At 43.2% G+C, this 27,938-nt stretch overlaps 2 protein-coding genes across 5 annotated transcripts in view; both read left to right on the top strand.

Annotated features, from left to right (window-relative positions):
* The first annotated feature begins 7 nt into the window (after positions 1 to 7).
* Positions 8 to 24,586, top strand: pip5k1ca (phosphatidylinositol-4-phosphate 5-kinase, type I, gamma a). 4 transcript variants are annotated; one of them, XM_027005425.2, is made up of 18 exons: positions 8 to 307; positions 4,552 to 4,580; positions 4,726 to 4,812; positions 5,125 to 5,255; positions 5,558 to 5,675; positions 7,352 to 7,504; positions 10,353 to 10,652; positions 13,099 to 13,304; positions 13,583 to 13,666; positions 14,292 to 14,340; positions 16,320 to 16,404; positions 16,693 to 16,854; positions 17,133 to 17,274; positions 17,459 to 17,488; positions 17,736 to 17,834; positions 19,340 to 19,496; positions 22,069 to 22,158; positions 22,676 to 24,586. In XM_027005425.2, the coding sequence occupies exons 1-18, from the start codon at positions 178 to 180 to the stop codon at positions 22,676 to 22,678; spliced, it is 2,055 nt and encodes a 684-aa protein (XP_026861226.2). In that variant the 5' UTR covers positions 8 to 177; the 3' UTR covers positions 22,679 to 24,586. The 4 variants fall into 4 exon arrangements, with proteins under 4 accessions (XP_026861226.2, XP_026861225.2, XP_026861228.2 ...); XM_027005424.2 differs by having other exon boundaries at positions 22,066 to 22,158; XM_027005427.2 differs by lacking the exon at positions 22,069 to 22,158.
* A 477-nt stretch (positions 24,587 to 25,063) lies between these two features.
* Positions 25,064 to 27,938, top strand: part of rab11ba (RAB11B, member RAS oncogene family, a) — a 4,054-nt gene continuing 1,179 nt past the window's right edge. The window contains exons 1-4 of the mRNA XM_027005428.2: positions 25,064 to 25,182; positions 27,238 to 27,433; positions 27,580 to 27,773; positions 27,858 to 27,938. Coding sequence (XP_026861229.1) covers positions 25,143 to 25,182; positions 27,238 to 27,433; positions 27,580 to 27,773; positions 27,858 to 27,938 — 511 coding nt within the window. The 5' untranslated portion in view covers positions 25,064 to 25,142. The remainder of the gene's footprint in view (positions 25,183 to 27,237; positions 27,434 to 27,579; positions 27,774 to 27,857) is intronic.

Raw genomic sequence — 27,938 nt, 5'->3', positions numbered from 1 at the left:
GCGACAGCGCTCTGCACATGACAGCTCAGATGAGAGGAGCACGACGCACTCGCAGCACTGTATCTCCCTCACTTTACCATATGCTTCGACGGTTGAAAATTAAAGCTAGGTCGATTAGGGGAGAACACTTCTGAACAGGATTAGCTGCTGTTGGGCTTTCACTCCGAGGGATTCTGGATGGAAGAGGCAGCTGAAGGAGCGGCGAGCCTGTCTGAGGCCGGGGATGGAAGTCCGTTATCAGCCGCAGCTTCCGACGAGGCGGAGCCTGTTATCGATGTCAGCTACGGGATGGATGCAGGTGACATAGGTAACTAAAGCAGTTAACATAGTATTGTCGCTTAAATACATTAGTGCAGTTCAGCGGACTCGTTACGCGTACACCCGTTTTGCACTGTTGTCACCGACGGAGGGTTTGGTTGGTGATGCTAGCTAGCTAAGCTAGTTTGGCTAGCTCGCTAGTAAATGGAGCTGTGGGGCTTAGTAGCTAGCTAGCTGTGTATGGTCAACGAAGAACCAGCTAACCGTACCGAGAAAATGTCCTGCCACACAGATGCAATAAAGCGAAGCTAGATGGGTAGCCTGGCATGTGGTGTGGCGACAGACAGCTACCCTCTACCCGTCAAGCAAGGCACCCGTTTGCTGTTTGACAGCTGTCATGGGTGTCAGCGGCTGAGTCTGTGTTTGAGGCAGCAGCTGTGCACCTTAAGTTAATCACATAACTGCTGCTTAACCGCGGTGGTAAAATCATATACAAGGACGCTCATCTGAGGACAAAGTCATTTATCCAAAGAACAAATCCAGTTAGCTAACCCAGGTAGTGCTGGAAGTATCGAGCGCAAACCTCTCACAGATGACACTGACATAACCTGGCTAGGGATATGATCAAGAATCTACTGGAAATGAAGTGCTTTGTACTAGCAGTGTATTGTCCTGCGCACATTACCCCCATGTTTTATGCAATGAAAAGTAGACGTTGTGTGAACAAAAGGACTATAAATAGTCTAGTACTAGCCCAAGTCTCCGCATTTTCTCGTGTAAGGCAGCACCTCGGATAGAGTGGGTTATCTGTGAGGCGTATATGAGCAGCACATTCGGCACAGGACGGAGCAGAGTTTGAGCACACTGGAACAGCCGCGGCCTTTTTCAGAAGTGTCCTGCGTTTTATTACACTTCACTTCCTTTTCGCTTTAGACAAACCATGCCCCTTGTCACCCAAAACTATACATACACATATATTGTACATTGTGTATATAAACATAATATACATATATTGTACATACATTGTTAATATATTTTTGTACATCTATAGAATATATATTTCTCTATGCACCCCTGTTTTCTTTTCCTCAGTTTGGACAGAGCACTCTCAACCATTTCACTGCGAGTTATACTGTGTATGACTATATATGTGACAAATAAACCAAACTTGAAACATCAGAGGTTTGAAGTCTTAACTAAGGTCTTATTTTCAATGTAAACACATTTGTGAGACGTCAAGGCCTCTTTTAGCTTATGGGGTATAATTAAGTAGAGTAACCTGGGTTGTGCAGAGAAAATGCCCACCTCCCTGCTGTAAGTGGCTTCTCTGCTGACACTGTCACTGCAAGAGTGTGGTAACTTGAATTCAGGATCTTATCATCACCACCTGTTGTTATTTTCACATTCTGTCCATTGCACCACATGGTCTGCATCAAAAGATTTTTTTGCTGTCCATGTCATGTCTGACTGTGCCATAACACTATGGGGTTGTTTCATCCGAAATCAAAGGATTGTGCAACCTTTAAAAAAAAAAAAAGTCACATCAGAAACTTCACTGTTGAATTTTTTCCATTTATAAGCACATTATAGAAAAGATGTGATCACACCAGCCTATAGTTGGATGACCTCGGGGTGTTATCACTGTTAAAAATAGTATGGGGTGGGAGTTTATAATCCCTCCCTTTCTTAACAGTTTCAGTCAAAGCTGGGCAGGAGGACAGGGATGTTTATACACTAGCAGTTGTAGATGGTGAAATTCCACATAATTTTAAAAATCATCATATGACTCATAATTTAAGTTTTAATGGTTTTTTTTTCTCCACTTCTCTTTTCTCATCAATGCAGATGAGCTCGGAGTCACACATTATGTCAAAACAGCCCATTCTAACCCTGGTGAAGGCTATGGCTGCTTAGCGTGTGGAGTTTTCTCTGTTCTCCTCTAGCCTTTTGAACTTTCCTAGATGACCATTTAAATGTATAAGTAGGATATTTTGGAGTGCCTTGTTGTGAAGTGTACTCTTAACCTATTTTCAATATCGTCTGTTTAATTTGAAATGTCATTAGCCTCTCGTGCTGATGGAGAGGAATAGCTTCCAGTTGCACCCAGCTGGACCTACCTAGAATTTCTGAGTTAAGCCTATATGGACTAGCATATAACTGGTAGGTTGTGTGAAGTAACTATAAACTAGGGTGTGAATATTGGTCAGTAGATCTAGCTCTGAACCAGTGATGTAGTGCAAATGAGCAGCTATTTAGTGTTGGCTGTTTGGGTCTGTGCACAAACCCATGAAGGCATTAGTACTTTTTTCCAGGACTTTTTCTGGTCTGGTTTCACTTTGTCGCTTTGTCTACCTGACTAGAAAATGAAGGCTGAAATCAGACAGCTGGTTGCACTGGTGCAGACAGAATCAATTACCAGTGTCGTGACTTTTCCGCTGTGGCTCAGGTTCCAGACAGAGGTATTAGTGGAGGAACCAGGCCAGCAATGCCTTGCCTCAAAATCCCCTTCCTAAGGAGTGTGAAGCCCTTGCTAGCTTTTGCCAGGGGTTGGTGCTCATGTGGAAGCATGATGGATGGCTGGTGTGAGTTCTGTGTCCACAGATAACGAGAGTCATCCCCCAGCACACCGATGTGGTGCTTTGAAAATGGGAAGATTTATTCATGTCAGGGTGCTGTTTTTTCTGTGTGTTTATTTTGTTAGTGGTAAACAAATCTGTTTCTGTTTAGTCTGAGGAAAGGGATAAATGCAATTTTATAGAAATTTTAAGAACTCTTTAAATGTTTTCAAAATTCCATGATTGATATTACTAGTTTCATTCATACAAATACAGAACTGAGAAGGTTTTATGTAGTGAAGGCACATCAGAAATCTAGGCAATTTCTCTGAAATTACTGTTTTGTTTATAAATTGCTTCGTAAAACTAATGGAGATCATTTACAGCTTGAATCCGGGCATTCTTTGGCATCCCACGTACAAGTGCACCATGGGATCTCTTCCGGATGGGGACTCGGCAGAAAGGCTCTATTTTCCACATCATCCCATTCTGTCCCTCATTGTTTTTGTCCATTGTTTACATTCTTCTGTGCAGCTATGAATTGACCTGCCATGCAGCAAATGCCCTATTTAGGACTGTGGATGGAAGCATGTGTCTGTTGATTCTATGTGCACGTGTGGTCTCAGAAAAAGCCAATTGACCTCAATAGGGGAGCCATGAAAATTGGAGCACAGGGTGAATAGGAGTGTCTGCAGGCCTTATCTGGGTGACTGACTGTGCATAACCAAATCTTCAGTCTTTAGGGTTCTATCTTCCATTCTGACACACACATGTGCTTAGTCCTGTGTAGTGATAACAGGAGTTCCAGTTATTGGAAAATATGCTGTTAAATAGTTTGCAAATAGGCTTAAGCCCAGTAATGTTTCTGATTTTTGCTGTTTGTGGTGAGATTACTGTACTACTATAGGTGGTAGTACAGTACTCTTCTGGAATGTCTGGGGTCTGGGTGCCAGTGTAACCACTTCCTTTGCTGTTGAGGTGTAATTCCTGGGTTGCCTGATTAAGCTCCAAATTATTACCAAAACAATTTCTTTCATTACCTAGGATTTAAAATACCCATGCATTAACCCATAATCCTTTGTTGTTGCTCTCAAATGAGTTTTTCCTAGTAAGGAGTAGGTGTCTTGGGAACAGGACCTTTCACATGACAGTGCTGAGCTCTTTGTTTTTAGTGGGTAAGGGCTTGAGAGTTACCACATTATACATCACTGTGCAGCGAGCATCTAGCAGCAGAGTAGAGAAGAACAGGAAACCTGTGTTGTCAAGAGACTAGGTAGATCTCTCTGGGTCATTGCTAGACTGAACTATAATAACCTGGTGGTTTTACTGATGGTCTGTAGCACTTTAACTGAGTACTGTGTTCACTTTTTATTGTGTTGTCTAGGCCTACCTTTTCTTCCTACCTACCTACCTATTGTTATTGTTTAAAAAAAAGGTTTTCACTGGTAGATTTTGTGTGATCAGCCTAGAGCTTGTCAGCTTTTAAGCACCGGGAGAAAGACGAAAGAGAAGTAAAAGAGAGCTGAGATAGACAGACAGAAAAACGAGAGATGAGAGCAAACACGTGGGTGATCAGCAAAGATACAATAGATTTCGTCCTTTCTGCAACAAAGGAGAGGAGAAAGCAGTTTTGCCTCCCAGAAACATCTGAGGCCTGGCCACTGTGCTCCTGATGGAGGTCAAGCCCACATTTACAGAGAAGGTAGATAAATTAGTCTCTTCTCTTGCTTTTCCGCAGATGCTGCCAAGAAGGCGTTTGCTACAGAGGTATGAAACAAGTTGCAGTAAAAAATGAACATATTTATTTGTAAGCCAACAAACAACTACTCACTTTATTTCTCAGAATATTGACATATAAGTAAGGCAAAAGATGTGTTTAAGTGGCAGTGCTAACGTGTTGTCTCCCTATAAGATGCCATCATCTTCGGGACAGCCAGGCCTCAGCAAGAAGATTGGACACAGGGGAGTTGATGCATCTGGAGAGACCACATATAAGAAGGTAGTCAAGACTTTTCTTTCATCTAAAGAAAGGCGGAGTGTCTGGCCCTGGTGCTCTGCCACCCTGCAAAATGTAGTGCCTGCACATCTGGCTCGATGTTCAGACGCTATTGAAGGCTTTGCTATTTAGTCTGGGTGTGTCGGATTAGAGCTGGAGCCAGACTCTGCATGGTGGAAGATCTCCAGGCTTCAAGCTGTGCTCCTCTTCTCTAAGTAAACAGCCCGCGATGAAGAGAATGCCCCTAGTTTAGCCACTTGGTCGTGTTTACTGGCGATGCTTTCAGAACCCTCAGCTCTTCGTTGTATTCTGCAGACCACTTCTTCAGCGCTGAAGGGCGCCATCCAGCTGGGCATCGGCTACACAGTGGGCAACTTGAGCTCCAAGCCCGAGAGGGATGTACTCATGCAGGACTTCTATGTGGTGGAGAGCATCTTCTTCCCCAGGTCAGTGACGGCCAGCCACCCACCTGTACTCACACACAGCCTTTAAAGAACAGACGGGTCGAAATGCAGTTCACACCCAGCTGATAGTTTTTGGTTGTCTTTTAATATATCAATTTATTTTATCTTTGTATTTTAATGTTTTAATTGTTCTATGCACCATGTTTTCTCCTTGTCTTCTTCTTCTTAATCTTGGATCTTAACTCTAGTTGTTCCACTGGGTACTGTCCCTGTGGCTATCTGATATGTCATCCATCCATATAAGTTACGTTATACTAAATGTAAATATAATCTGTGTATTCCAGCGAGGGGAGCAACTTGACTCCAGCCCACCACTTTCCCGACTTCCGTTTCAAGACATACGCTCCGGTTGCCTTCCGTTACTTCAGGGAGCTTTTCGGGATCCGGCCCGATGACTATTTGGTAAGAACGAAGAGCTCAGCTCAAGCTTGTCTCAGGACAATCATAGGCTCTCCCCAGGCCAAACCCCCCCCAATTGAAACCCCTCCCCCAGGCCAAACCCCTCCCCCAGGCCAAACCCCTCCCCCAGCGCAAACCCCTCCCCCAGGCCAAACCCCTCCCCCAGCGCAAACCCCTCCCCCAGGCCATACTCTTCCCCGAGGCCAAACTCCTCCACTCTGCAAACACCTCTAGGTCCAAACCTTTCACCAGACAACTGCTCAGCAAATCAGCTGTATGGACAGTGGGGTGCTTGAGTCACATATAGAAACGCACCTCCAACAGAGTACTCAGTCTGGTTGTGTCTGTTTGTGTGACTTTGTGTGTGTGTGTGTGTGTGTGTGTGTGTGTGTGTGCTGAGGTAGATCATTAGAAGAAGCATGCCACTGAGTCTTTATGGTTCCAATCAATTTTTTTCTTCCTCTACCTGTGTGTTACCATAATGTTTCTGCTTGCAGTTAACAACTCATTGCTGTTGTTATATATGTCTGAAATAGGATGCATGTCTTTTTTTTTCTCTGTCTGGTTTATTGTTTGGATTTGTTTTATTCTGGCTTTTGGTTTGCATAGACTGGAAATCTTTGACCTTATCACAGTTCATCTGCTGTGCGTGTGGAAACAGTGTGGTGTTTATTTGTATTTCAGGTGCTGAATTTACAGCAGTTGCCTTTGTAGGTGTGAGTGTGAGTGAGTGAGTGAGTGTATGTGAGTGTATGTGTGTGTGTGTGTGTGTGTGTGTGTGTGTGTGTGTGTGTGTGTGTGTGTGTGTTGTCCGTGAGTCTGTAGTGGATGATGGCGTGTGCTCAGTTTGGATGGCTGTCTCGGTGTGACTCTCTCCTCTCACACAGTGATTCATGAGATGGCCTTGGGCCAGACTAGTGATTAGCTCCTTCTCTTTCTCCCCCCCCTCCCTCCCTCCCCCCCTCCCTCCTTTTTCATCTGTGAGGGCAGATTGGTGCCGGTTTGGCCTGCTGGGCTTTGTCCTCTCCAGCCTCAGACTGGGAACTAGGCTGCCCTCTCTGGTATTGGGTTTCCATGCTCAGGCTTACAATGATCAATTAGTTGGGATATATCTGCACAAAATACAAATTAAGTTTTCATTGTATTTGACTATCGTAATGCTCGCTTCATTTGTCAAAGCAAAGATCATGCACAAAGTGATTTGATTCTTGCATGTCATTCTCTTCAGACCTCAACAATATAGCAGTGACAATATAGTATACAAATGAGACTACTACAAAAAATAGGACTGTTATATAAATACACATCATTAATACAAGACTGAAACAGTGTTAAATGTATGATAAAATGTTGTAGCACAGTCAAGCAGTGCACAGATAAGTGCACTCTGGTTCCTGTTGTGGTCTGGGGTGATATATGTAAGTTAAAGTGTATGATTGTGCAGAAGTGTTAGTCTAGATAATATCAGTCAGTCATAAAGGGAGTTAGGTCATGTTGAGCCATCTGTAGGCATGGGGATCGTCTCTCAGGCTTGCTGTCTCCAGTACTGATTGTTCTGTATTATCTGCTGGATTGGAAAAGGGAGAACAGTCTATTAGCAAGATCTGTCATTTTCCTGGTTTTATTTTCAGTGTTTTATTATCTTGGTTTGTTTGTGTGTGTGTGTGTTGTGTTTACAGTACTCGCTGTGTAATGAGCCCCTGATTGAGCTGTCCAACCCAGGAGCCAGTGGCTCTGTGTTCTATGTCACAAAGGACGACGAGTTCATCATCAAAACTGTCATGCACAAAGAAGCGGAGTTCTTGCAGAAGCTTCTGCCTGGTTATTACATGGTGAGCTTCTCCAACCTTCTCTTGATGACACTCCAATTCCTGTAGTTCACAACCTTGAACAAGGGAATCTGAGTCAAGATGAGTAAACTATTGGAAATCCAGGTTTCTCACCAGCAGTGCCTTTGTGTACGAAGGATAGCTTCATTTCTCGCTCTCTGTCAGTAGCTGGCCGTGTTAGCCAGTGAGTGTCGGTCGTTAGTGCTGTACTCCTAGTGTCCTGTGCTGTACAGTTCTTATAGCATTGTGTTAATGTCATCTTGAGAAGTTACACTGCATGACAACAAATGTCCCAGCAGAAGTCTGGACCCTCCCCCTCCCAGGTGTTCAATATAATGACACAGACTTCTGCAGCCACTAGAAATAGACTTCCAAACTGAGATAATAGAAATACCTGGTTATTATTTTGATGTCTCTCTGATGGCAGAGGGAACTGTACGCTAAAGCACGACTGCAGTCACTCCCTATTTTGAAGCTGTAAATGCCATGCTTTGCTAACGGAAAAGTTTCCAAATTGTCATTCCACAACAGTGTTACCAGCGTTATCATTAAGAGTGTCTTACCAGTGTTACCATTAAGAGTGTGTTACCAGCGCTACCATTAAGAGTGTGTTACCAGCGCTACCATTAAGAGTGTGTTACCAGCGCTACCATTAAGAGTGTGTTACCAGTGTTACCATTAAGAGTGTGTTACCAACGTTACCATTAAGAGTGTTAACAGCGTTATCATTAAGAGTGTGTTACCAGTGTTACCATTAAGAGTGTGTTACCAGCGTTACCATTAAGAGTGTTAACAGTGTTGTCATTAAGAGTGTGTTACCAGCGTTACCATTAAGAGTGTGTTACCAGTGTTACCATTAAGAGTGTGTTACCAGCGCTACCATTAAGAGTGTGTTACCAGTGTTACCATTAAGAGTGTGTTACCAGCGTTACCATTAAGAGTGTTAACAGTGTTGTCATTAAGAGTGTGTTACCAGCGTTACCATTAAGAGTGTTAACAGTGTTGTCATTAAGAGTGTGTTACCAGTGTTACCATTAAGAGTGTGTTACCAGCGCTACCATTAAGAGTGTGTTACCAGTGTTACCATTAAGAGTGTGTTACCAGCATTACCATTAAGAGTGTTAACAGCGTTATCATTAAGAGTGTGTTACCAGCGTTACCATTAAGTGTGTGTGTATGTGTTTGCATGTGTACCTGCTTGCGTGTGTACTTGTTTGTGTGTGTATCTGTTTGTTGAATAATGAAATGAACAGTGACCATTAGCATGTAAATTACATTTTTATCTCACCTGCCCTCCCCGCTGCTGCATGTGAGTGGGGGGAGGTGCTGAGCGCACACCGCATGGGGGGATGCAGACGGAATGACATCAGAAAAGCCTAGAACTGCTAGAACTGCTGGCTGGTGCTCAGCTCAGCTTTCCAGGGGCGTGGCGGTAGCTGCAGCACCCCCTGGAGGATACAAGCCACCGTCAGGTGGGGCAGGGCAGGGAAAATATCATGTAGTCATTTTTTCACCCATCGGTCTACACTTAATCTCCCATAATGGCAAAGTGAAAATGTATTTTAGTGAGTTTCAAAAACCTGACATTTCTTATTCATAAATGTATTCAGACACTTTGGTGTGGCACTCTAAGTTGTGGTCAGGAGCATTTTATTTGCTTTTATTATCCTTGACGTGTCTCGAACTCTTCTGGAATCCACCTGTTGAAATTTGATCAGGCATAGATCAGGGCAGCGATATTAAAGAGTACCTCTTGCTTTGAGTCTTCACAGTGGCCGCAGTAATTTTGAGATGAAAAGGCCTTGGCACAGTGTTGAACCTTCTTGTCTGTCTGGTCAAATTGGTATTCGGGCAAGAGGGTCCTTGCTCAAAGAGGCAAGAAAGAACCCAATATAAAAGAGCTCCAGTAGTCCTGTGCAGAGATGGGAGAACCTGTTGGAGAACAATCTCTCCAGCACTCCATAAATAAAGTCTTTATGGCAGAGTGGCAAGACATAAGCCACTGTTGAGTAAAACGAATAAGGTAGCCTGCTTGCTAAGTGTTATGTAAAGAACTCAGGCAACATGAAAAAGATCCCTCTGGTCTGATGAGGCAAAAATTAAGCCCTTTGGAGAGGAACAGCAAGCAGTATGTCATTAATATCATCCTGACAGTGAAACATGGTGGCAGCATCACACTATGGGATTGTTTCTCAGCAACAGGAACCGGGAGATCAGTGCAGCCAATCAAAAGAACACCCACGAAGAAAAGCTCCCCCAGAGTGCATGCAGACTCAGACTGCAGTGACAGAACACCTGTCATCATGACAATGACCCAAGTCATCCAGCGTTAACAACGCTGGAGTGGCTTTGGACAAGTGTCTGAGTGGTTCTGAGTGACCAGCTAAAGACCAGACTTAAACTCTCATCTGTGGAGAGACCTGAAAATGACGCTCACCATGCAGCCTGACTGAGAATGGGATAAATGGCTAAAATCCAGGTGTGCAAAGCATGTAGAAACATATCCAACAAGACTTGAAGCTCTAATTGCTTCTATTGAATAAAGGATCTTTTGTGAAGAGATTTCTGTTTTAGAATTTTAATACATTTTTTGAGACTCTCTAAAAATATGCATTCAATTCATGATTATGGGTGATTAAGTGTAGAATGACAGGTAAAATTGCAATTATGTCAAAATCAAATCCAGAGCATACTAAAGTGTGCAACAGGTAAAGGGGTCTGAGTACGTTTTGAATCCTTTGCATAATTGTGTGTGTATATATATATACAAACAGAAAGTATGTGCATCTGTTTTTCATTATCATTACTTTTCCCGGTGCTCCATTATTTGTTTTTTTCCTTGCGTCTCCAGAACCTGAACCAGAACCCTCGCACCCTTCTGCCCAAATTCTTCGGCCTGTACTGTGTACAGTCTGGAGGGAAGAACATCCGGATGGTGGTGATGAACAACATCCTGCCGCGCGTGGTCCGGATGCACCTCAAGTACGATCTGAAGGGCTCCACATACAAGCGTCGCGCCTCCAAGAAGGAGCGGGAGAAGGCCAAGCCCACGTTCAAGGACCTGGACTTCATGCAGGACATCCCAGAGGGCCTGATGTTGGATGCCGACACATATAACGCCCTGGTGAAGACCCTCCAGAGAGACTGTTTGGTGAGTGCCCGCTTCCGGCTTCACTTTCAGTGAACATTGCTGACTGCTGTGGGCCTTTTGAGGTTGTCCAGTGAAGGCCAGTTAAAGTACTGGTCCAATCAGTGTTTGACAGGTGACATCAACCTCTTCAAAACTGAAGTGCATATTGGTTTGTAATTTTGGAGATATTCAGTGGTCAAGGGTGAACTAAGAAGCATTTTCTCTGCGATGGTTTCCTTTTACTGGTGAAACAATATGCTTGTGTTGTGTGAAAAGGTGCAGTAATGAGTCCCACTGTAACGTAAGGAGGCTAAGCAGAATGTGGGGACGAGTTACGTTGAACAAAAACATATGTTTATTTACACAGAGCACAAAGACTACGTAGCAATTAAGCTAGCGTAACATCAAACACCGACAACAGACAGCAGAACCATAGGGGTTTATATTCACATGTAAATGAAAAACAATTACAAACAGGTGTGACACATGGGGGGCGTGGCCACACGGACGAATATACACGCACACACACACGCGCGCGCACACACACACACACACACACACACACACACACAAACACACAAACACAGTTGGGAGGAGACACTTGGGAGGAGGGGCCGTATCCTGACAGAGCCCATCCTCAACGGCGCGACTCCCAACACGCCAGCCTGTTGAGCTACGGCCCCGAAACCAATGCCACATGGCAAAGCCAGAGGACCGCACGACCCGACATGGGCACAATAACAGACACAATAACAGACACAGGCACAGACACCAAGGGGGACAAAGCAACCGGGACAGACAGCGTGATGGGGACGGACACGGTGACAGGGACTGGTACAAAACTACATAAAGGACTGTTAAAGAGTCCAGGCAAGCCGACAGGAGCCCCGGCCAGGCTCCCAGTCGTCAGCGGGGCTGAAGTCCTCCCCGCCTGTGGGGGATCGCCCCTCGCCCGTTTGGGGGAGGCAGTGACTTCCGCACACCCATTTCAGGAAGCACACCAGTTACTTTGCCTGTCTCTGGGGTGGGCACTAGTGTCGCCTCTCCCTTTCCTCTACAAGGCTCAGGTACAGACGCACGAGTTCCGGGGCTGTATGCCCTAGTAGAGGGAGTTTCCTCCTCGGACGAGGTCGCCTCTAGGAGTTTCGAGCAGGCAAGCTTGCTTGCAACTAGGCGAAACCTCCTGGGCGGAGCCTTGGTCGGTATCGTACGTGCCGGAGGCTCGTCGTTCTCGGAGACAACAGAGTGAACGTCACTGTCCACGAGAGAATCCCCATGGAGGCCCTCCTCCACCTCCATCGGCGCATCCTCCACATAGTCCGACCGCAGACCGATATTGCTGTACTCCCGTCTCTCCATACTCAGCGTAGCCCTCATAATAGTCCATGTAGGGGCGGTAGGACCCCGCGGAGTCCACTTCCATGAGAGACATTTAGGAGGAGGGGCTGTACTGTGACACCCACGATGGAAAAGGCAAAGAGGTTAACCATGGCGCAAGGTTTCCCACATGGGAAAAAGGCTTTGGACAGCAGGTAGAGAAAATAGTTAACTAACGTGACTCAGCTGGCCTGGTTTGCAGCGGGGAGACACTAGAACATTACTGTTGTTAATGTTTGTTTGCATTTTGATGAAGCTTTGAAATATTTTTAGAGTACCTTGCATTAACGTAATATCAGTGTGTTGGATTAGCATACTCACGCTAGTAAACAACACACCAGCAAGAGCAGCAGAGACAACCTGCAGATGAGATGACTGAACCACCTTGACTGAGAACCATCCTGAACAGAACAATGTGTGACTGTACTTCATCTACATTGTATTTATTATCCTGACTGCCATGTCTCCTTCTGTAATACAATATGTACAGTGACATTTCCTAAATGCTTTTGACAAATGAAGTAAGTTAGTCCACAGATTAAAATGTCAGGTACAAAGGGTTTCACACTAGAGGTTTTTTTAACAGTGGTGCCAGCTACTTGCTAAATTTGCCTCCGAATTATATTCTCTGTTGGTATTCTCACAGGAGGTATTCTCTCTGTTGGTATTCTCTCTGTTGGTATTCACACTGGTAGTATTCTCTCTGTTGGTATTTTCTCTGTTGGTATTCTCTCCGTATGGTATTCTCACTGTTAGTATTCTCACTGTTGATATTCCCTCTGCACTGCACAGTTCTGCCTTAACAGGAAAACTTAACTAATTGAAACTTAAGTAATTAAAGGTTTATTAAAGATTTATTAATTAGCTAAGAGTACCAAACTGTACTGTGACCCTCCAGCACTGGAATTTAACACCTTGGTTATAGCCCTTTTGCAGATTAAGATCTCTGTTATACAACCTTTGCAGACTCAGTTGATGTTTTTCTGAGTTTCCTGCTGTGTGTTGTGTGTTTTGTGGTGATAGTCTCAGTGTAATGTTCGTGTCCAAATCCAGCTTCATCTGGCCCTCACAGCATGTCTGTGGCCTGCAGGTGCTGGAGAGCTTCAAGATAATGGACTACAGCCTGCTGCTGGGGGTGCACAACCTGGACCAGGCGGGGCGTGAGCAGCAGGCCGAGGGCCTTCCGGGCACCAGCGATGGGAAGAGGCCGCCGGCACAGAAGGCACTCTACTCCACTGCCATGGAGTCCATCCAGGGGGCGTCAGCCTGTGGAGAGGACCTTGAAACAGATGACACGTGAGGCAGCGCACGTGCTAGCAGATGAGCAGATGCACGCTTAACGTGCACAAGGATGCTAGCATGCATGCATATTTTTTTATTTTATGCTTAGTTTATGCAAAACATAGAGGGACACAATCTCATAATGCCCAGTGTCTACTCTCTCACACATATTACGCAAGCAAGTAATCAGAAGTTTCAGAAAACTATATTTGAAAAGTACACAGCCCATTGAATTTAATTGACTCCATGTTTTCACCTTTTTTATATGACATTCTTCCTGTGTTTTTCCTTAGGATGGGAGGAATTCCTGCAGTGAACAGTAAAGGAGAGCACCTGTTACTCTACATTGGAATCATCGACATCCTGCAGTCTTACAGGTACACCCGTCATCGGGCCGGACCAATGGTTTCCTCTCTGTCACCTCTGCTTTGCATCACAAGTCACTGCAAATAAAACTTCCACTCAGCACTTGCTAGTATGTCACAATAATCCGTATTTTTTCCCTGTATCTGTGTGCCCTGGTCTGTTCTGTCTCTGTTTTCATGTGTTTCCTGTGCCATGTGCGTTTGTTTTGTTTTGGAGCCCTTCCCCTGTTCCAGCCCCTTGTCATGTACCTCACCTGATTCTTGTCTTTAGCACCTCCCAGTAATTGTCCCAGGTGTGTATATACACCCCTGGTCTTTTTCTTGTTCTTTGGTTAGTATTGTTTGTATGTATGTATGTATGTGTTTACCTATTAGTTTCCCAGCTCATTGTTTTTTTCTTGTTTCCTTGCCTTGTTAGTCTCTTGTGAAATAGTTTATTTGTATTTCCAGTTTCTTGCTTTTTGCTGTCCTGTTCCATTTGTCATTTTGTTCTCACTGGAGTTTCACTGTGGAATCCAATAAATGCCACTCACACTTGCATCCTGCTCCAGTGCCTTCTGCATTACACAGCAGAACATACATGCTGTCCAGTTTTATGGTTAGCTGTTTTTGACAGTGAATTTTGTTTTTTGTTCAGGTTAATAAAGAAATTAGAACACACGTGGAAAGCTCTTGTCCATGATGGGGTCAGTATCAACAATTTTATTTTTACTTATTTATGTAGTTATTCCATACTATACAAATCAACAGATCTCACCGTTAATTGGATTGAAGGCTTCCTTCAAACTGCTTTTGTGTTGCTTTATGTCTGAATCTTAAAGACCAAGGGCACATACTATGAATTTTTAAAAATGCTTGTATGATACTAAGATAGAATGTTAAACATAAACAAAGTTTTCAGTCAAAAAACAACACATAGATAAGATAAAATGCAGCTCAGAAACCAACCACTTTGGCTCAAGGCTAATAGCTGACCGTAGTCTGGGTGTGATTCTAAAATTCCAGTGAGCATGTTTGATTTACAGCCTGCTGTCGCAAATTCACATCCTGCTACACTACAGCATCAAGGCTCAAGGAGGGAGAAGCACTAACACAACCAATAATGCATGTATGAACCTACTGATGAGGAGTGTTCTGAAGTTCAGGCCTCAGATAAGACATGTTCACAGATGCTGAATGCTTGATATGTTTAGACACAAACAGCTAGTCTAGCAATGACTACCGTCTGGTTTTTCTGTAGTTATTGCCAGTGTAGCATGATCTGATAACTGTTTTAATGTTTAGAATTATCTTGTGATTGTGTAAGATGCAATCTTTGTGACTCTAGGATGTTCTGATCTATAAAAATAAACTTTAATCTGCGTATACTAATCCTGCATAAAAGCTGTTAATCCAAGGCAATCGCTGCAGTGTACATTTACTTTATTCTGTAGACACTCTTATTCTGGCCAAGTTATGTATTTATCTGTATGACCATATGTGTGCTGCTTGATAATTGAGCCCAAGGGCTTTATCTTGCTAGCATCTTGTGCTACCTGGTCCACCAGGTGAGCTACAGGAGCTATTGATCCAGTATTCCGATCCAGGTGTACAAACATTACAGTCAGTGTGGCGGTTTGACAGCACAGCTGTGCGTATGCCCTTAAAAGAACCATCCCACAGACACAAATGATAATGTACATTTGACTAAGGCTTTTACAGGCCTTTACTGAGTCGTGAGCTTTCAGACTGTTGAGAGTAAAGCTTACATAAACTTTACACAAAATAAGGTCCATCCTACCTAATATCAGCAGGGGAGAAATGCTGACAAAATGACTCATTTACTAGGCTTTGGAACAGAATTTGTATATCACTTTTGTATATATACGTTGTATTCCCAGAAGAGAGAGATTAGCCTAAATGAAAAGAAAACACTTATTTAGTTTCCCTGTTTCTCGAGGTAGGCTTCAATGGTTTAGAGGCATGCTCTGTGTGGACACCCTGTGCACTCTGACCTCGGCTGTCACGCCACACTCTTCCTCCATGTATGTATTTATTTAGTCGAGGTGCTGGGTGATGATTGTGTAATGGGGCTTCAGCTGAGTTTAAGGATGCTGGTACAAAGAAAGTAGACTTTCTTTTCTGTGTCTGTCACCGCCTGTTCTCACTCGCTCCCTCTTAGTGCACTCACACGCACACACACACACACACACTCCTCTCAACACTTCTTTATTTAGAGCTGAAAGCTCTCTAGGCTTAGCTGTGACACCAGGGACTGCTGCTCTCTCTCGGTGACGGAAGTTCCGCCAGCGACAGAAGCTGAGGGGTTGTCGGTTCTCTTATGGCTAAGTGGATTCATTTATTGAACAGTTGGGTGATGAATCTGAATCATACATTGTACACCACAAAGGGATGCAGTGACATAATGATACGGTCACCGTCACTTCCTAAATGTACTGTTTTGGTGATTAATCCAGAACCAAATAATTAATGCCATGGACCGGTGACCTTTATCATCTACGCGTTTATGAAATGTTATATCCATTGCAGCTGTTGTTATATGTTGTCGCCAGGCTAGATCTAAATTTTGGTATTATGGCTTAGAAAACTCTAGATTACTAATGGTATAGAGACATGAGGCCAAAGATGCAGCCATGTAACTCTGGATATGTGTGTTTCTCCTCAGGACACTGTGTCTGTTCACCGGCCCTCTTTCTATGCAGATAGGTTCTTCAGATTCATGAGCAGTATGGTGTTCAGGAAGAGCACGTGTAAGTGTGCTAGCTGAGACTACCTTGATTTGTTTGGGGTTGTTAAGTGAACTGAATACTGATTGGAAGTTTTTAAATCACATATAACTAAGTAAGAATGAATGTTTTTTTAAAGAAATAATTTAAAAATAAAAATACTGGTTTTGTATCATTTTGGCTTTACTTGGACTACTATAACAGATTCTGTTACAGATGTGTTGCAGTTCTGATACAAATGTGTTACCAAACTGCCAAAATACACTTCAGGTCTTATTAAAGCTGTAATGATGTGCCTGTTTCTGGTCCCAGCCTTAAGGTCTTCCCCCTCCAGGAGGGGCCGTGGCAGTTTGGCTGTGCCCAGGCCTGTGGGCCCTGGAGCGGCATGGTCCGCCAGCCAGCTCCCCTTCGAGAGAGACGACAACATCTATGATTTGCGGGGAGCGCGTAGTTTCCCCACACTGGAGGATGAAGGTAAGGGTTGCGGGAACTTTTTTCGGCTTTTCTCCTCTTATTCCTGAAGTCCTTTTGTATTTGCAGATGTTGGGCATTTTTATAAGAGTAATTAGGGCTTCTATAAATATTATGTTACTTTACACAAATTGTTTTATGAGACGACAGAGCAGCTGGACAGCCAAGCAAATGGTATTATGCAGCTGTAAAGCAGAGCATTCCAGACAGCTTTTCATAATAAGCCTGAATCACCACCAGTGTGAGGGAGCTGGTCTTTCGTTCTCTCTCACCCTGCGCAGTCCGATCAGACGTGCTCCCGTGCACGCCTCCGTCCTTTGAGGAGGCTACCACAGCCTCCATCGCCACCACGCTCTCCTCCAGCACCTCCCTCTCTATCCCCGAGCACTCACCCTCCGACACCTCCGAGCACCCCCGCTACAGGTGACAAATGTTCGCTCACACTGATACACACACACACACACACACACACACACACACACACACACACAGACGTGTATACATACACACACACCCATGCATCCACACACAACCTCGTAGCCTCTCTTACCCTCTGGTGGTGCGACAGATCAGCCCACTACAATACTTTGTCTGTTCTCTTCCCCAGGAGGCACACCCAGTCTAGCCAGGATGGAACGTAAGTCGCCACGCCTCTGCTCCCATCCTGCCAAAACTCTCCTCTGAGTTCACTTCATTTCTGTAGAGCTGGCCACAAATCAGAGCTTCCCTTTTCATGAAGGAAAGAATGGCAAATTAATTGCATCAGCACTCCCCCCACAGTGCCCTTTCTGTGTTTGTTCAGCTAGACGTGTACCAGGACAAGCAAGCCAAGTTGTTGGTGCTGCTTTGTTGAATGTTGGCACCCTCTGCTGGTGTGATTGTAGTAATCAGGAGGACGATCAGCAGACCATCACAGTGGAGGTGGTGAGGAGACGCGATAGTGAGCCTGCGCTCTTAGCCCCACAGCCTTCTCCAGAGACCAGGTAACCATCCGCTTGCAACACAACACCCTCTCACTCTCACTCTAACCTAGCCACAGTGTGACAGTGATGAACATGTGAACATGCTTCCTGGGGATTTTGCTAGTGTTTGTGACCCTGGTTTGAGTGCCTAAACTGTGTCCTGCTGGAATTCATGTCTTTCCCTAAATTGGGTATCAGATCCTAATTTCATGATTGTAAGGATGTTTGTGTAATGTTTTAAGAGTCAGTCTAAACCTGTCCCTTGCTTGTAATGTGAAGTAATTGGGTTAAAAGTCTGGAGCTTTGTGGAGGCAACTGTAAATATTTTTTGTTGGGTGAGTCCAGGTTAGTGGGTCAGGCTTAACTGCAGGTTAAGCCTGCAGAGCATTCAGTCATGCAGTCATTGGTGCTCACCAGCTCACCTGCCAGGGCTCGTCCCTGTAATGGCCAGGTTCCTGGTGCCTTATTCTGGGCTGCTTTAACTAGTTGTGTGCTGATAGTGGGTCGTACCATGTTACATTTACATTTACAGCATTTAGCAGACGCTCTTATCCAGAGCGACTTACAAAAGTGCTTTGTCATTTACTCATAGAATATATCCTAGTACAGTACAGTAGGTTAGAGTGCAACATACCAATGATCTAGAATACTGTAGAAATATAGGGATCAATGCTGATACCTAGAAGTACAAAATACATAAGGTCTATCTTAAACAATGATAAGTGCAATAAACAATAAGTGCTAGAGTTTGTTAAACAACATCAATGTAATAAACAAAACCCTACAATAAGTACTAATTTAGTCAGTCAATATGGGAGCAGTGTCAGTTGTCCTTTAAATATTCCACAAATAGATGGGTCTTCAGTCTGTGTTTGAAGACTGCAAGGGACTCTGCTGTCCAGACAGCAAGTGGGAGTTCATTCCACCATCTTGGAGCCAGGACAGAAAATAGTCTCGATGCTTGTCTTCCATGAGACCTGAAGCATCATGCCGAGCCATATTTGAGGTTCGTAGTACTTGAGGTACGGATCGGGCCTTGACCGTTGACCTCATGTATGAAGGGGCTGGTCCATTTTTGGCTTTGTAGGCAAACTCCAAGGTTTTAAATCTGATGCGTGCAGCTACTGGGAGCCAATGAAGGGAGCACAGCAGTGGAGTAACGTGTCAACTTCGGAAGATTGAAGACCAGTCGTGCTGCTGCATTCTGGACATGTTGTAGATGTTTGATGGCTGTTAGAGGAAGACCAGCAAGTAGCGAGTTGCAGTAGTCTAGCTTTGAGATCACAAGAGACTGCACAAGCACCTGGGCAGCTTCCTGCGAGAGAAAGCATCGAATCCTTCATATGTTACAAAGGAGGAATCTGCAAGACCGGGTTAGATTAGAAACATACTCTCTGTGTGTATTATGTGGTGATATTCTCTCTTAAAGTCTTTGCTATGGTTTCATTCTATAATGTCTTTCGCCTTCTCTGATCTCATCTCTCTCTCTCTCTCTCTCTCTCTCCCATTCCCCTCCTTTCCCTCAGTGAAGCCCCAGAGGTCACTGCGGAAGCTTCTGGCTCCTCAGTCCCTGCCAGCCCCAGAATCCTGCTGGACTCTGACTGCACCAGTCAGGCATCCGGCTGTGCCAGCCGCTCCTCTGTCGATGAGGACGAAGAGGTGCCAATTACCGAGATTTACTTTGTAAGTCCCCTTCCTAGTTAGTCCAGCTATCCTGCTGAGCCTTTCCCCAAGCACTAGTGTACTGCTGTAAATAAACACGGAGTTAGCCTGTCAGCAGTGCTCATACACACACCTCTCAGATGTGTTGTACTGGACCAGACAACTCAAGCCCAGTGATCAGACTCCCAGGGAGTTTCTGGTGTTTCAGACTGAGCTACCAGCATACCTGAGAATGGTGTTCTACAGCCCTTTATCACCCGGGTCAGGAATGTTAGGAGCTTTAGATAAACACATTGTTTATAGCATGAGGAGCTGGGATATGGGCTTTTTTTGTGAGGAAATCTAGTCACCAGCCAGACAATACAGCCATGTTTTCTGAACGATAATGCAAGCGGGTGGTGATGATGTGAATTTCTGCAGTCTGCAGAATCATTGGCATGAGGACGAGTCTCTGGCGGCCTGGTGAACAGCCAGCGTGTGAGTGGTGTGGCTTTGTGACAGACCTCTGCCTCAGACGAGCCTCTATCCCTGCAGCAGACCTAAGCCAGAGTGGGGTCAGGCAGGCTATGGGCCCATGAGCAACGAGATGGTTTCCTGCTAGCGTAGAGAAAAGCTACTCTGTGTTAAGCTGCAAAACTGTGTATTTATATAGGACAGAATTTAATTTAATTTAAATTTTATAACAATATTAATGTTTAAAATTGTAATTGTTTAAAAATGAAATTGTATAATAACTGAAGTTCTCGCTCTGGCTTAGCGACCTGCAAATTAATACGAGACTTTACAACTCACTTTACTGATTCGATTCATTCAAATGGCTGCTATTGGATCGAATGTTATTATTCTTTATTCACGTATTTTCTGTCAGATACAGTTGTATCCAGACCAATCTATAGCACTGATTTGCCTGAAATTCACGTGGGCTGGTTGCACGGTTATTTCCTGTTTTCTGTCTGATACACAACTTTACCAACTATTGTGTGGTGTGTTCTGCATGTGTCATGGTCGTCTAATTTTAGAGCCTGGTTTCAGAATGGCTCATGTTGTTTGAGGAGGTGCAGATTTTTCCTGGCTGTGTATATTTGCTTGTTTTGTGTGCGCACGTGTGTGTGTGTGTGTGTGTGTGTGTGTGTGTGTGTGTGTGTGTGTATGTGTGTGTGTGTGTGTGTGTGAGTGTGTGTGTGTGTGTGTGTATGTGTGTGTGTTTGTGTGTGTGTGTGTGTGTTAAGACCTCTCACTGAGTAATAACTGTATTTAAGTGATAATGATGGAGGTGGTTACAGAAAGCCCTTTTGTCATCCCTGTTGCTAAGCAATACAACAGTCAATCATCAGCTCACTCACACACTCACCATCAGCCTCCTGCTGCCTGCAGCACCGAATCAGGTTCTTCCTTGCTGAGGAAACAGGTCTTAGACTACGGCAACCTGTTTCAGGAAGACGAGGAGGCCTGTGCTGTGTAAGAATTCCACCCTCGGGGCTGGCTTTACCATCAGCAAACCTCCGCATGAACCCTGAAAGGCATGCGAGCACGCCTCTGCCTTTCCAGTATCGCTCCTCCTACTCTCACATGTTACTTGTTCATTTATTGTCTTGCTCAACCCCCTCTCTTTTGTTTCTCTTTTTCCTTTATTCCACCTGAATGAAAACATTAAAATATTAATATTTTTATATTTGCATCTGGTATAACTTTATATTAATATTATATCTTCATATTTGCACCTGGCATAGCTTTATATTAATATTCATATCTTCATATTTGCATCTGCCATAACTTTACATTAATATTCATATCTTCATATTTGCATCTGCCAAAACGTTCTGTCTTTTTGGCCATTTACTTGCTGCTCGTTTCATTTATTGATACCAGCTCTTCTTTCCTCTCTCTCTCCCTTTCAGTCTTTCTCTCTGTCTATGTCTCTTATCCACACATAAACCTCTCCATTCTGTTTTTGTTCGTCTATCGGCCTGCTGTCAGTTCTCTGGTGGCAGCTATTGTGTCTGAATGGAAGCTAAATTCAGACCACAATGTAAGTTGGATTAGCAGACATCTCTGTTTGTGAGCCCTTGTTAATTTATTATAGTCCCAGGTGTTTCAACAGCAAAAATAAGTAACACACACCAGACTTAGCTTTCAAAAAAACTCAAGCCAGAAGAACCTTAGTTTGGCAGTTTACTTCCCGTCTGGTCTATTTGCTCCCTTTGTCTGGTGAGGGGAATAACAACATTTTCATTTCACATTTCACTGCGTAGAGTCCCGGTTACTGCTTCCATAACCTGATACTTCTTACGTTACATGTTATAATACATAGGACATGGTGGTGTTCTGAGTGAATATTTGCGTGATAATGTTACACCAAGTTTTACAGAAATTTAAAAAATGTTTCCAGTCTTCAGTCACATTTTTGCTTCTACCATACTTACTTTAATAGGCCTTCTACTTCAAACTGTTGTCTTTACTACCCTAGTGTCTAGAACTGTCCTCTCCGACACTGTCTTCTCGCTTGCTTGCTTTCTGCTTGGCTGGCTGTGCACTTGTATCTGCTGGCGTTCCTTCTCTGGTGCCCCCTGCTGTTTTGGTGGTGCTTCAGCAGCCTTCCGAGGAGAGGATCTGGGTGTACTCTCCTCTGCACTATGGCACAGAGTCGAAGACTCTGACAGAAGAGGATGGGGAAAGCAAAACAGTAAGTGACTGTTGTACGCAAAGCTGCACTGGATGTTTCACGTGGATATTTGTTATATGTTCAGGTTGTCCTTCTGGATATGGTTAATTCAATAAAATGGCTCATTACAAAAGAGATAAAGTGCGTAATCCTAGAAAAAAATGATAGTAGTTATTTTCTCCATGTTTGTATACAGTGCACAGTGTGTCAGTAAAAGGAAAAAAATCACTGTCACTTTTCTAAAACTATAACTCTTCTGCACTGTGCTAATTAAATTTGTATGTAAAAAGTATGTAAAGATAGTTGTAAAGGTTACTGCCTTCACAAAATGTATTTCGACAGTTTGTCTGCCCACCTGTGCTTATCTACAGGGAGGAAGTTTGTGTGTGTATGTGAGTGTGTGGTTGTGTTTGTGTCTGTGTGTATGTATTCTGTGCATGTTTGTGCTCTTGGAATATTGGACAATGAATTTGGCCTTTTGACGCATTAATGTAAGGTGACCACATAATCAGCTCCCGCCCTTGTTTCTCCTCACTAGTAATCAGCCTGCTGGAGTTACTTGAGGACCACAGCTCTGAGGATCGCTCTGGTTTGTCGTGGATGCCGCCTCCATTCCAGTGGCCACAACCCCTACACATTTTACGCGACCAGTGCAACCAGCCCTTACTGTAGTTGGCTCCAGCGGCGGCGGGCGTGCTGTAACGTGCGGTTTAGTGCTGCACGTTACATGCCGTTCGTTCATCATTTCATCTATTGACATCACCATGCCATCAAGAAATAACAGTGACCGTCAAAAATATTTGTCTGGAAATCACGACAGCAGTTTTGTTACATTGCATTTTTTCACTAAATCAGTACTGTGAACATGTTTTCATAGGTAGAGCACTTCAGCTAGTAGTTATGTGTGTTATGTTAGTTTTGATGAAGACCCTCTACAGAAAACACCCTGCATGTATTTAAAAAAGAGACAATGGTGAGAAGAGGTTCAGAAGATTATAAGTAGCAGCAACAATGAACTCAACCATAAAATTGACTCAAAAATGTGTCATGAATTCATGTATTTCAAAATTCAAGAATAATAATGGTCAAACTTCTCTTTAAGTGCAACAGTGTCATGTGAAATTTGTCAGATGGTACTCTAAACATTTTGTCTACAGATAATGTGTTGCTGCTAAATTACTTTAGACTATTTGAAGTTTAAAACACTACACTAAGATCTCAGGATTAATAGATATATTCATAGTAGGTTTATATGCACGTGGCATATAAATATCATCGTGCCCAGTCAGAGTTTTTTTTAGTTTTGTTCCATTAGAAGGGACCAAGTCTGCTGGGTGTTAAAGGCCAAATGTTTCAAGCGGATACCATGCTTTTCACTTACAACTTTTTGACTCTGTCTGTGTGCGTGCGTGTGTGTGTGTGTGTGTGTGTGTGTGTGTGTGTGTGTGTGTGTGTGTGTGTGTGTGTGTGTGTGTGCGCGCGCGCGCTCGCTCACTCTGTGCATGATCACCTTATAATCATTTGACCATCAGACATGTTTTCCACAGGTTACAGATCTAGTGTGCAGGAAGGCTTAGAGCAACAGTTAAACTTGTTCAAAATGTATATTTATTCCTCTGTATAGAATAATTGATTTGTATGTTTGCATATCTGAAAGTGTGAGCATGGGGATATATGATTTAATGTGATATTTGATCAGTGTTAAAGTGCTGGTCATTGTCCTAATGTGAATTAGCCATTTGCTATCAGTTGCTGTTGTTGTATGGCATCAACTGCAGCAGCAATATACAGTATTTGTAAAGGGTTGTACTGATATTGCTTTTTGGTTGCCTTATTTATTGTTTTTCACTTTAACCCTCCCATTATTCTTACAATATAGTTAGCAGGTGATTAATGGTATCCCAGAAAATGTGTACATAGAAATATAAATACATATATTAAGAAATATTGACTATATTTTCCATGTGAATTTACAGTATGTGGTTTTTATTTGCTTTTTCCCCTCAAGCTGCTTGCTAGAAGTAAATCTAAATGAACTGAACCAGATTCTTCCAGAGATCAAGGGCATTCAGCTACACTTCTGTTTCAAACATTTCTTTGTACTGTATGTTTGAGCTCTGTCAGCGCTATGTACCGAACATGCACATGTATCAGTAGTGTCATGTTATGGAAGTTAAGCTGTGTTTGTGTATGTGGTCAAAAGGTGTGTTCCCTTTTCTCAGTTACAGACACTTCCCTCTCTCCACCCCTGTAGAGATGAAGCATGTTATTATTCAAAATAATGTATCTATATACATTCATAGACAGCATATCCATTTGTTTGCATTGGGAGATTTAACAGGGGTAAACTGTATGTAAGGGGGTATGTGTGCGTACGTGTGTATGCCTGTGTATACATGTGTGCGCATTTATTTTGATCCCTACGATAATAAATCTAAAACCGCATCTATCTAAGTGGCTGTGATTTTTTTTTTTTGTTTACATTGTAATTTGTATATGTAGTCTGCAATTTATGTATTAGAATTTTATTCATGTTTCAGTTCACTATGAGATGTGTATATGAGATGTGTAAACCACAAATTGCAACATCTATTCCTGTGACAAAAAAAAAAAATCTATACATACGATAATCTCGATAATTTGTAGTGACAAAGTGCTGTATCTACACTTGTGGACTACAGTAAGAAATATGCTACAGCAGTTTTACAAATGACAGTTAAAAGTACCTCAAGGCTGCTTGTCACAGATTAACAAAAATAATATGAAGAACATGTTCTAACATCGCCTTTTTGTTTATTCATATGTGTAGAAAAAAATCCGTTTTATAGTATAGTAGCAACATAACCTTTATAACATGCACAGCAGTGCATCAAAGTGAGTATTTTCTCTTATAATGACGAATATGTTCAGCTGGTGGAAGTGCACCAGCACACAGTTCCTTCCTGTGGGCTGGAGTCAGAACACTGTCGCTTTACGAAATTTTCAGCAGTAGCGGAAAAGCTATAATGGGGACCCGAGATGACGAGTATGATTATTTGTTTAAAGGTCAGTCAGCTAATCCTGATTTCGCTTGTGCTGATTCAGATAATTGTTAATGTGATGAGTATGAGGTGTCCGGACGATTGTTTTTTCCGAGTTTACTTAGCTATGTTGGCTAGCTAGCGAACTAGTTTAGGTTAGCTGTGCGATGAGAGTTAGACGACGGTGGCCTTCAACCTGTCGAGGCTTTCAGGTGACCAGTAGATAATGCTCGGGTTTAGGAGTCTGTAACATATTCATTAAATGTTGCTGCAAGGGCCTGAGATGCGAAAAAGATGCGTAAACTGATTGTTTTAGTGGTAACCGTGCAGCGTTAGCCTGACAGTGCTAACCTAGCTAGTTTAACAAGCTCCTTAGCTAAGTGTCCAAAGCACAACCGTTAGCAAACAAACAAACGAGTCCAACGTTGGATAAATCACACACCTCAGCCAATAATATTTTTATCGACGAGGGTCGTAAAGCTGCCAGTAACACGGTACTATTATGTGTATATGTTGGACTTTTACGCATGCTGGCCTGTTAACGCGTTGGCCAGGGAGTTGATCTTAGTCATAGTCGTCTGGAGCTGCGAGGCACCATCACTCTGCTGGGCCACATCAACTTTTTGATGTCTTCAGGAACAGAGTCGTGGGCATTTGGGAAAGAGTATGGATATGAGACTTGGCGTTCAGCCACGACTTTGCAGTTCAGGAGAAATTAGATGGTTCATGAGTTGTTTAAGTTGTTAGCTAGGTTAAGTTTGTGGAAGTTGCTCGCTTAGAGGGCTAGTTAGCTAGCTAACGCTAACCGTCTTCCGATCTGTAAGGAAATCAATGTACCGACACCGTACCAGCTTTATTAACTCAAGTTTTTGTTTCAGTGATGTTTTTGCCCCAAAATGAATAAGTTGAACATGTTTATCCACAACACGTTAAGAAATGTAATGGGTTTCTTGAATGCGAGTTCCCAGGATTTGTATTCAGATAGCTAGCTAGAGTTTGCACAAAGTTGTTGACAATCCAGTTAATAATAATAATAAATAATTATTGCCGAGATCACAATCTTATATTGCACAATAACATTTGTGAATGACATTGACACTGAAACAATTTCAAAGATGAATAGTCTATTAAAAGACTGTTACCCTTAAATCATCTGAATTTTTGTTCCAAATTTGTTTGGACATATGTCTGTGTATATTCATTGTATTACTATTTCTGTTTAGTGTAATCTTGACCCTCTGGGCACACAAACTACAAACACAACGTGTGTCCTATATATACTGTTCCAAATTCTAGCAAATTATGAATTTATTCCTCTAGAATTTCTGCTAGCATTGGCTAAAAGGTATGTAAGCTTTATCCAATGTAGGCTACACTGCATTGACCACATCAAATGTAGTTGGTGTTTGGCTACATTTATTTCTAATTATTTTGCAGTCATGTCTATGCCATTTTTTTTTACCATCCATGGATCTAACTGTGCGTCAGCCTGTAGTTTCAATTTCATCCTCACTGAATGGTAAATGTTTCTGTCAGTGCCCATGGACAAGGCTTATTTGTTGCTAGAAACGTAATTCTATGCAAACTCGTCGCTAAGTTTGTACATGTATGTTTGTATGTTTTTAATTTTTCCCTTTGCTCTGGCTGAGAAGACTACATGTCTGTGATGGCAGGCTCTTGATCAAATGTGCTCACTGGAATATTAGGACCACACTCACCTAGGATTGATGAGCCAGTTTGGATGATCTTTGTGCAACGTCTTATAATATTTTTGTTTCTATTTGCTGAATGTTTAATGCAACACTTCAGTCTACTATCATACAAACATCACCTAAGTGACTGGATTATCATGTACTTGAGTGAAAGTCTAGACTGATGGCTTCCAGTACCGATGCCAAGAAAATCATATGGCCTGCACCCTTTCAAGGCATTTGTAGTAGTTTATAGTCATAAGAACCAGCTCTCTGGCATAGCAGAACTCACATTTACCCTTAACATTGAACGAGAGGGACAGTCTTTGCTACAGTGCAACAAGATGCGTTTTTGCAGAGCATTCTTTTCCTGTCTCTGGTGTCTGTAGTGGTGCTGATTGGAGACTCTGGGGTGGGGAAGAGTAACCTGCTGTCCCGCTTCACACGGAATGAGTTCAACCTGGAGAGCAAGAGTACCATTGGTGTGGAGTTCGCCACACGCAGCATCCAAGTGGATGGTAAAACCATAAAGGCACAGATTTGGGACACTGCAGGCCAGGAGCGCTACAGAGCAATTACATCTGCGTGAGTGCAGTCACTGTACACACACACACTGGACTTTAAAAAAAGATTTTGGAAGTAATATAAATAAAAGCTTTTCCCCTGTGATATTTCTCTTCAGTTCTAAGCGCGGTTGTGTTTGTTCTTTATCTGTATCTTGTACTCATCAGGTACTACCGGGGTGCAGTAGGGGCTCTTCTGGTGTATGACATCGCCAAGCACCTGACCTATGAAAATGTGGAGCGCTGGTTGAAGGAGCTGCGAGACCACGCAGACAACAACATTGTCATCATGCTGGTGGGCAACAAGAGTGACCTAAGACACCTGAGAGCAGTGCCCACAGACGAGGCCAGAGCCTTCGCAGGTGTGAGCCTCACGTTATCACACCCTGAACATGCAATCCTCCTGATGATGTTAACATAGCCTTCATGTTCCTTCTTTCTTTCAGAGAAGAACAATCTGTCATTCATTGAGACATCAGCTTTGGATTCAACGAATGTTGAAGAGGCTTTCAAAAACATACTAACAG

This window comes from Electrophorus electricus, chromosome 26 (assembly GCF_013358815.1).
Source record: "Electrophorus electricus isolate fEleEle1 chromosome 26, fEleEle1.pri, whole genome shotgun sequence".
NCBI lineage: Eukaryota > Metazoa > Chordata > Actinopteri > Gymnotiformes > Gymnotidae > Electrophorus > Electrophorus electricus.
Note: the sequence above shows the minus strand (reverse complement) of the source record. Positions and strands in the feature narration are given on the sequence as shown.

What these genes read in the sequence shown, in the direction of transcription:
- pip5k1ca (XM_027005424.2), top strand. Translation starts at nt 178, where the DNA reads ATGGAAGAGGCAGCTGAAGGAGCGGCGAGCCTGTCTGAGGCCGGGGAT. An exon ending in GACATCCTGCAGTCTTACAG is followed by an intron (nt 13,667 to 14,291) that starts GTACACCCGTCA and finishes TTTTTTGTTCAG; the next exon opens with GTTAATAAAGAAATTAGAAC. An exon ending in CAGTCTAGCCAGGATGGAAC is followed by an intron (nt 17,489 to 17,735) that starts GTAAGTCGCCAC and finishes GTGTGATTGTAG; the next exon opens with TAATCAGGAGGACGATCAGC.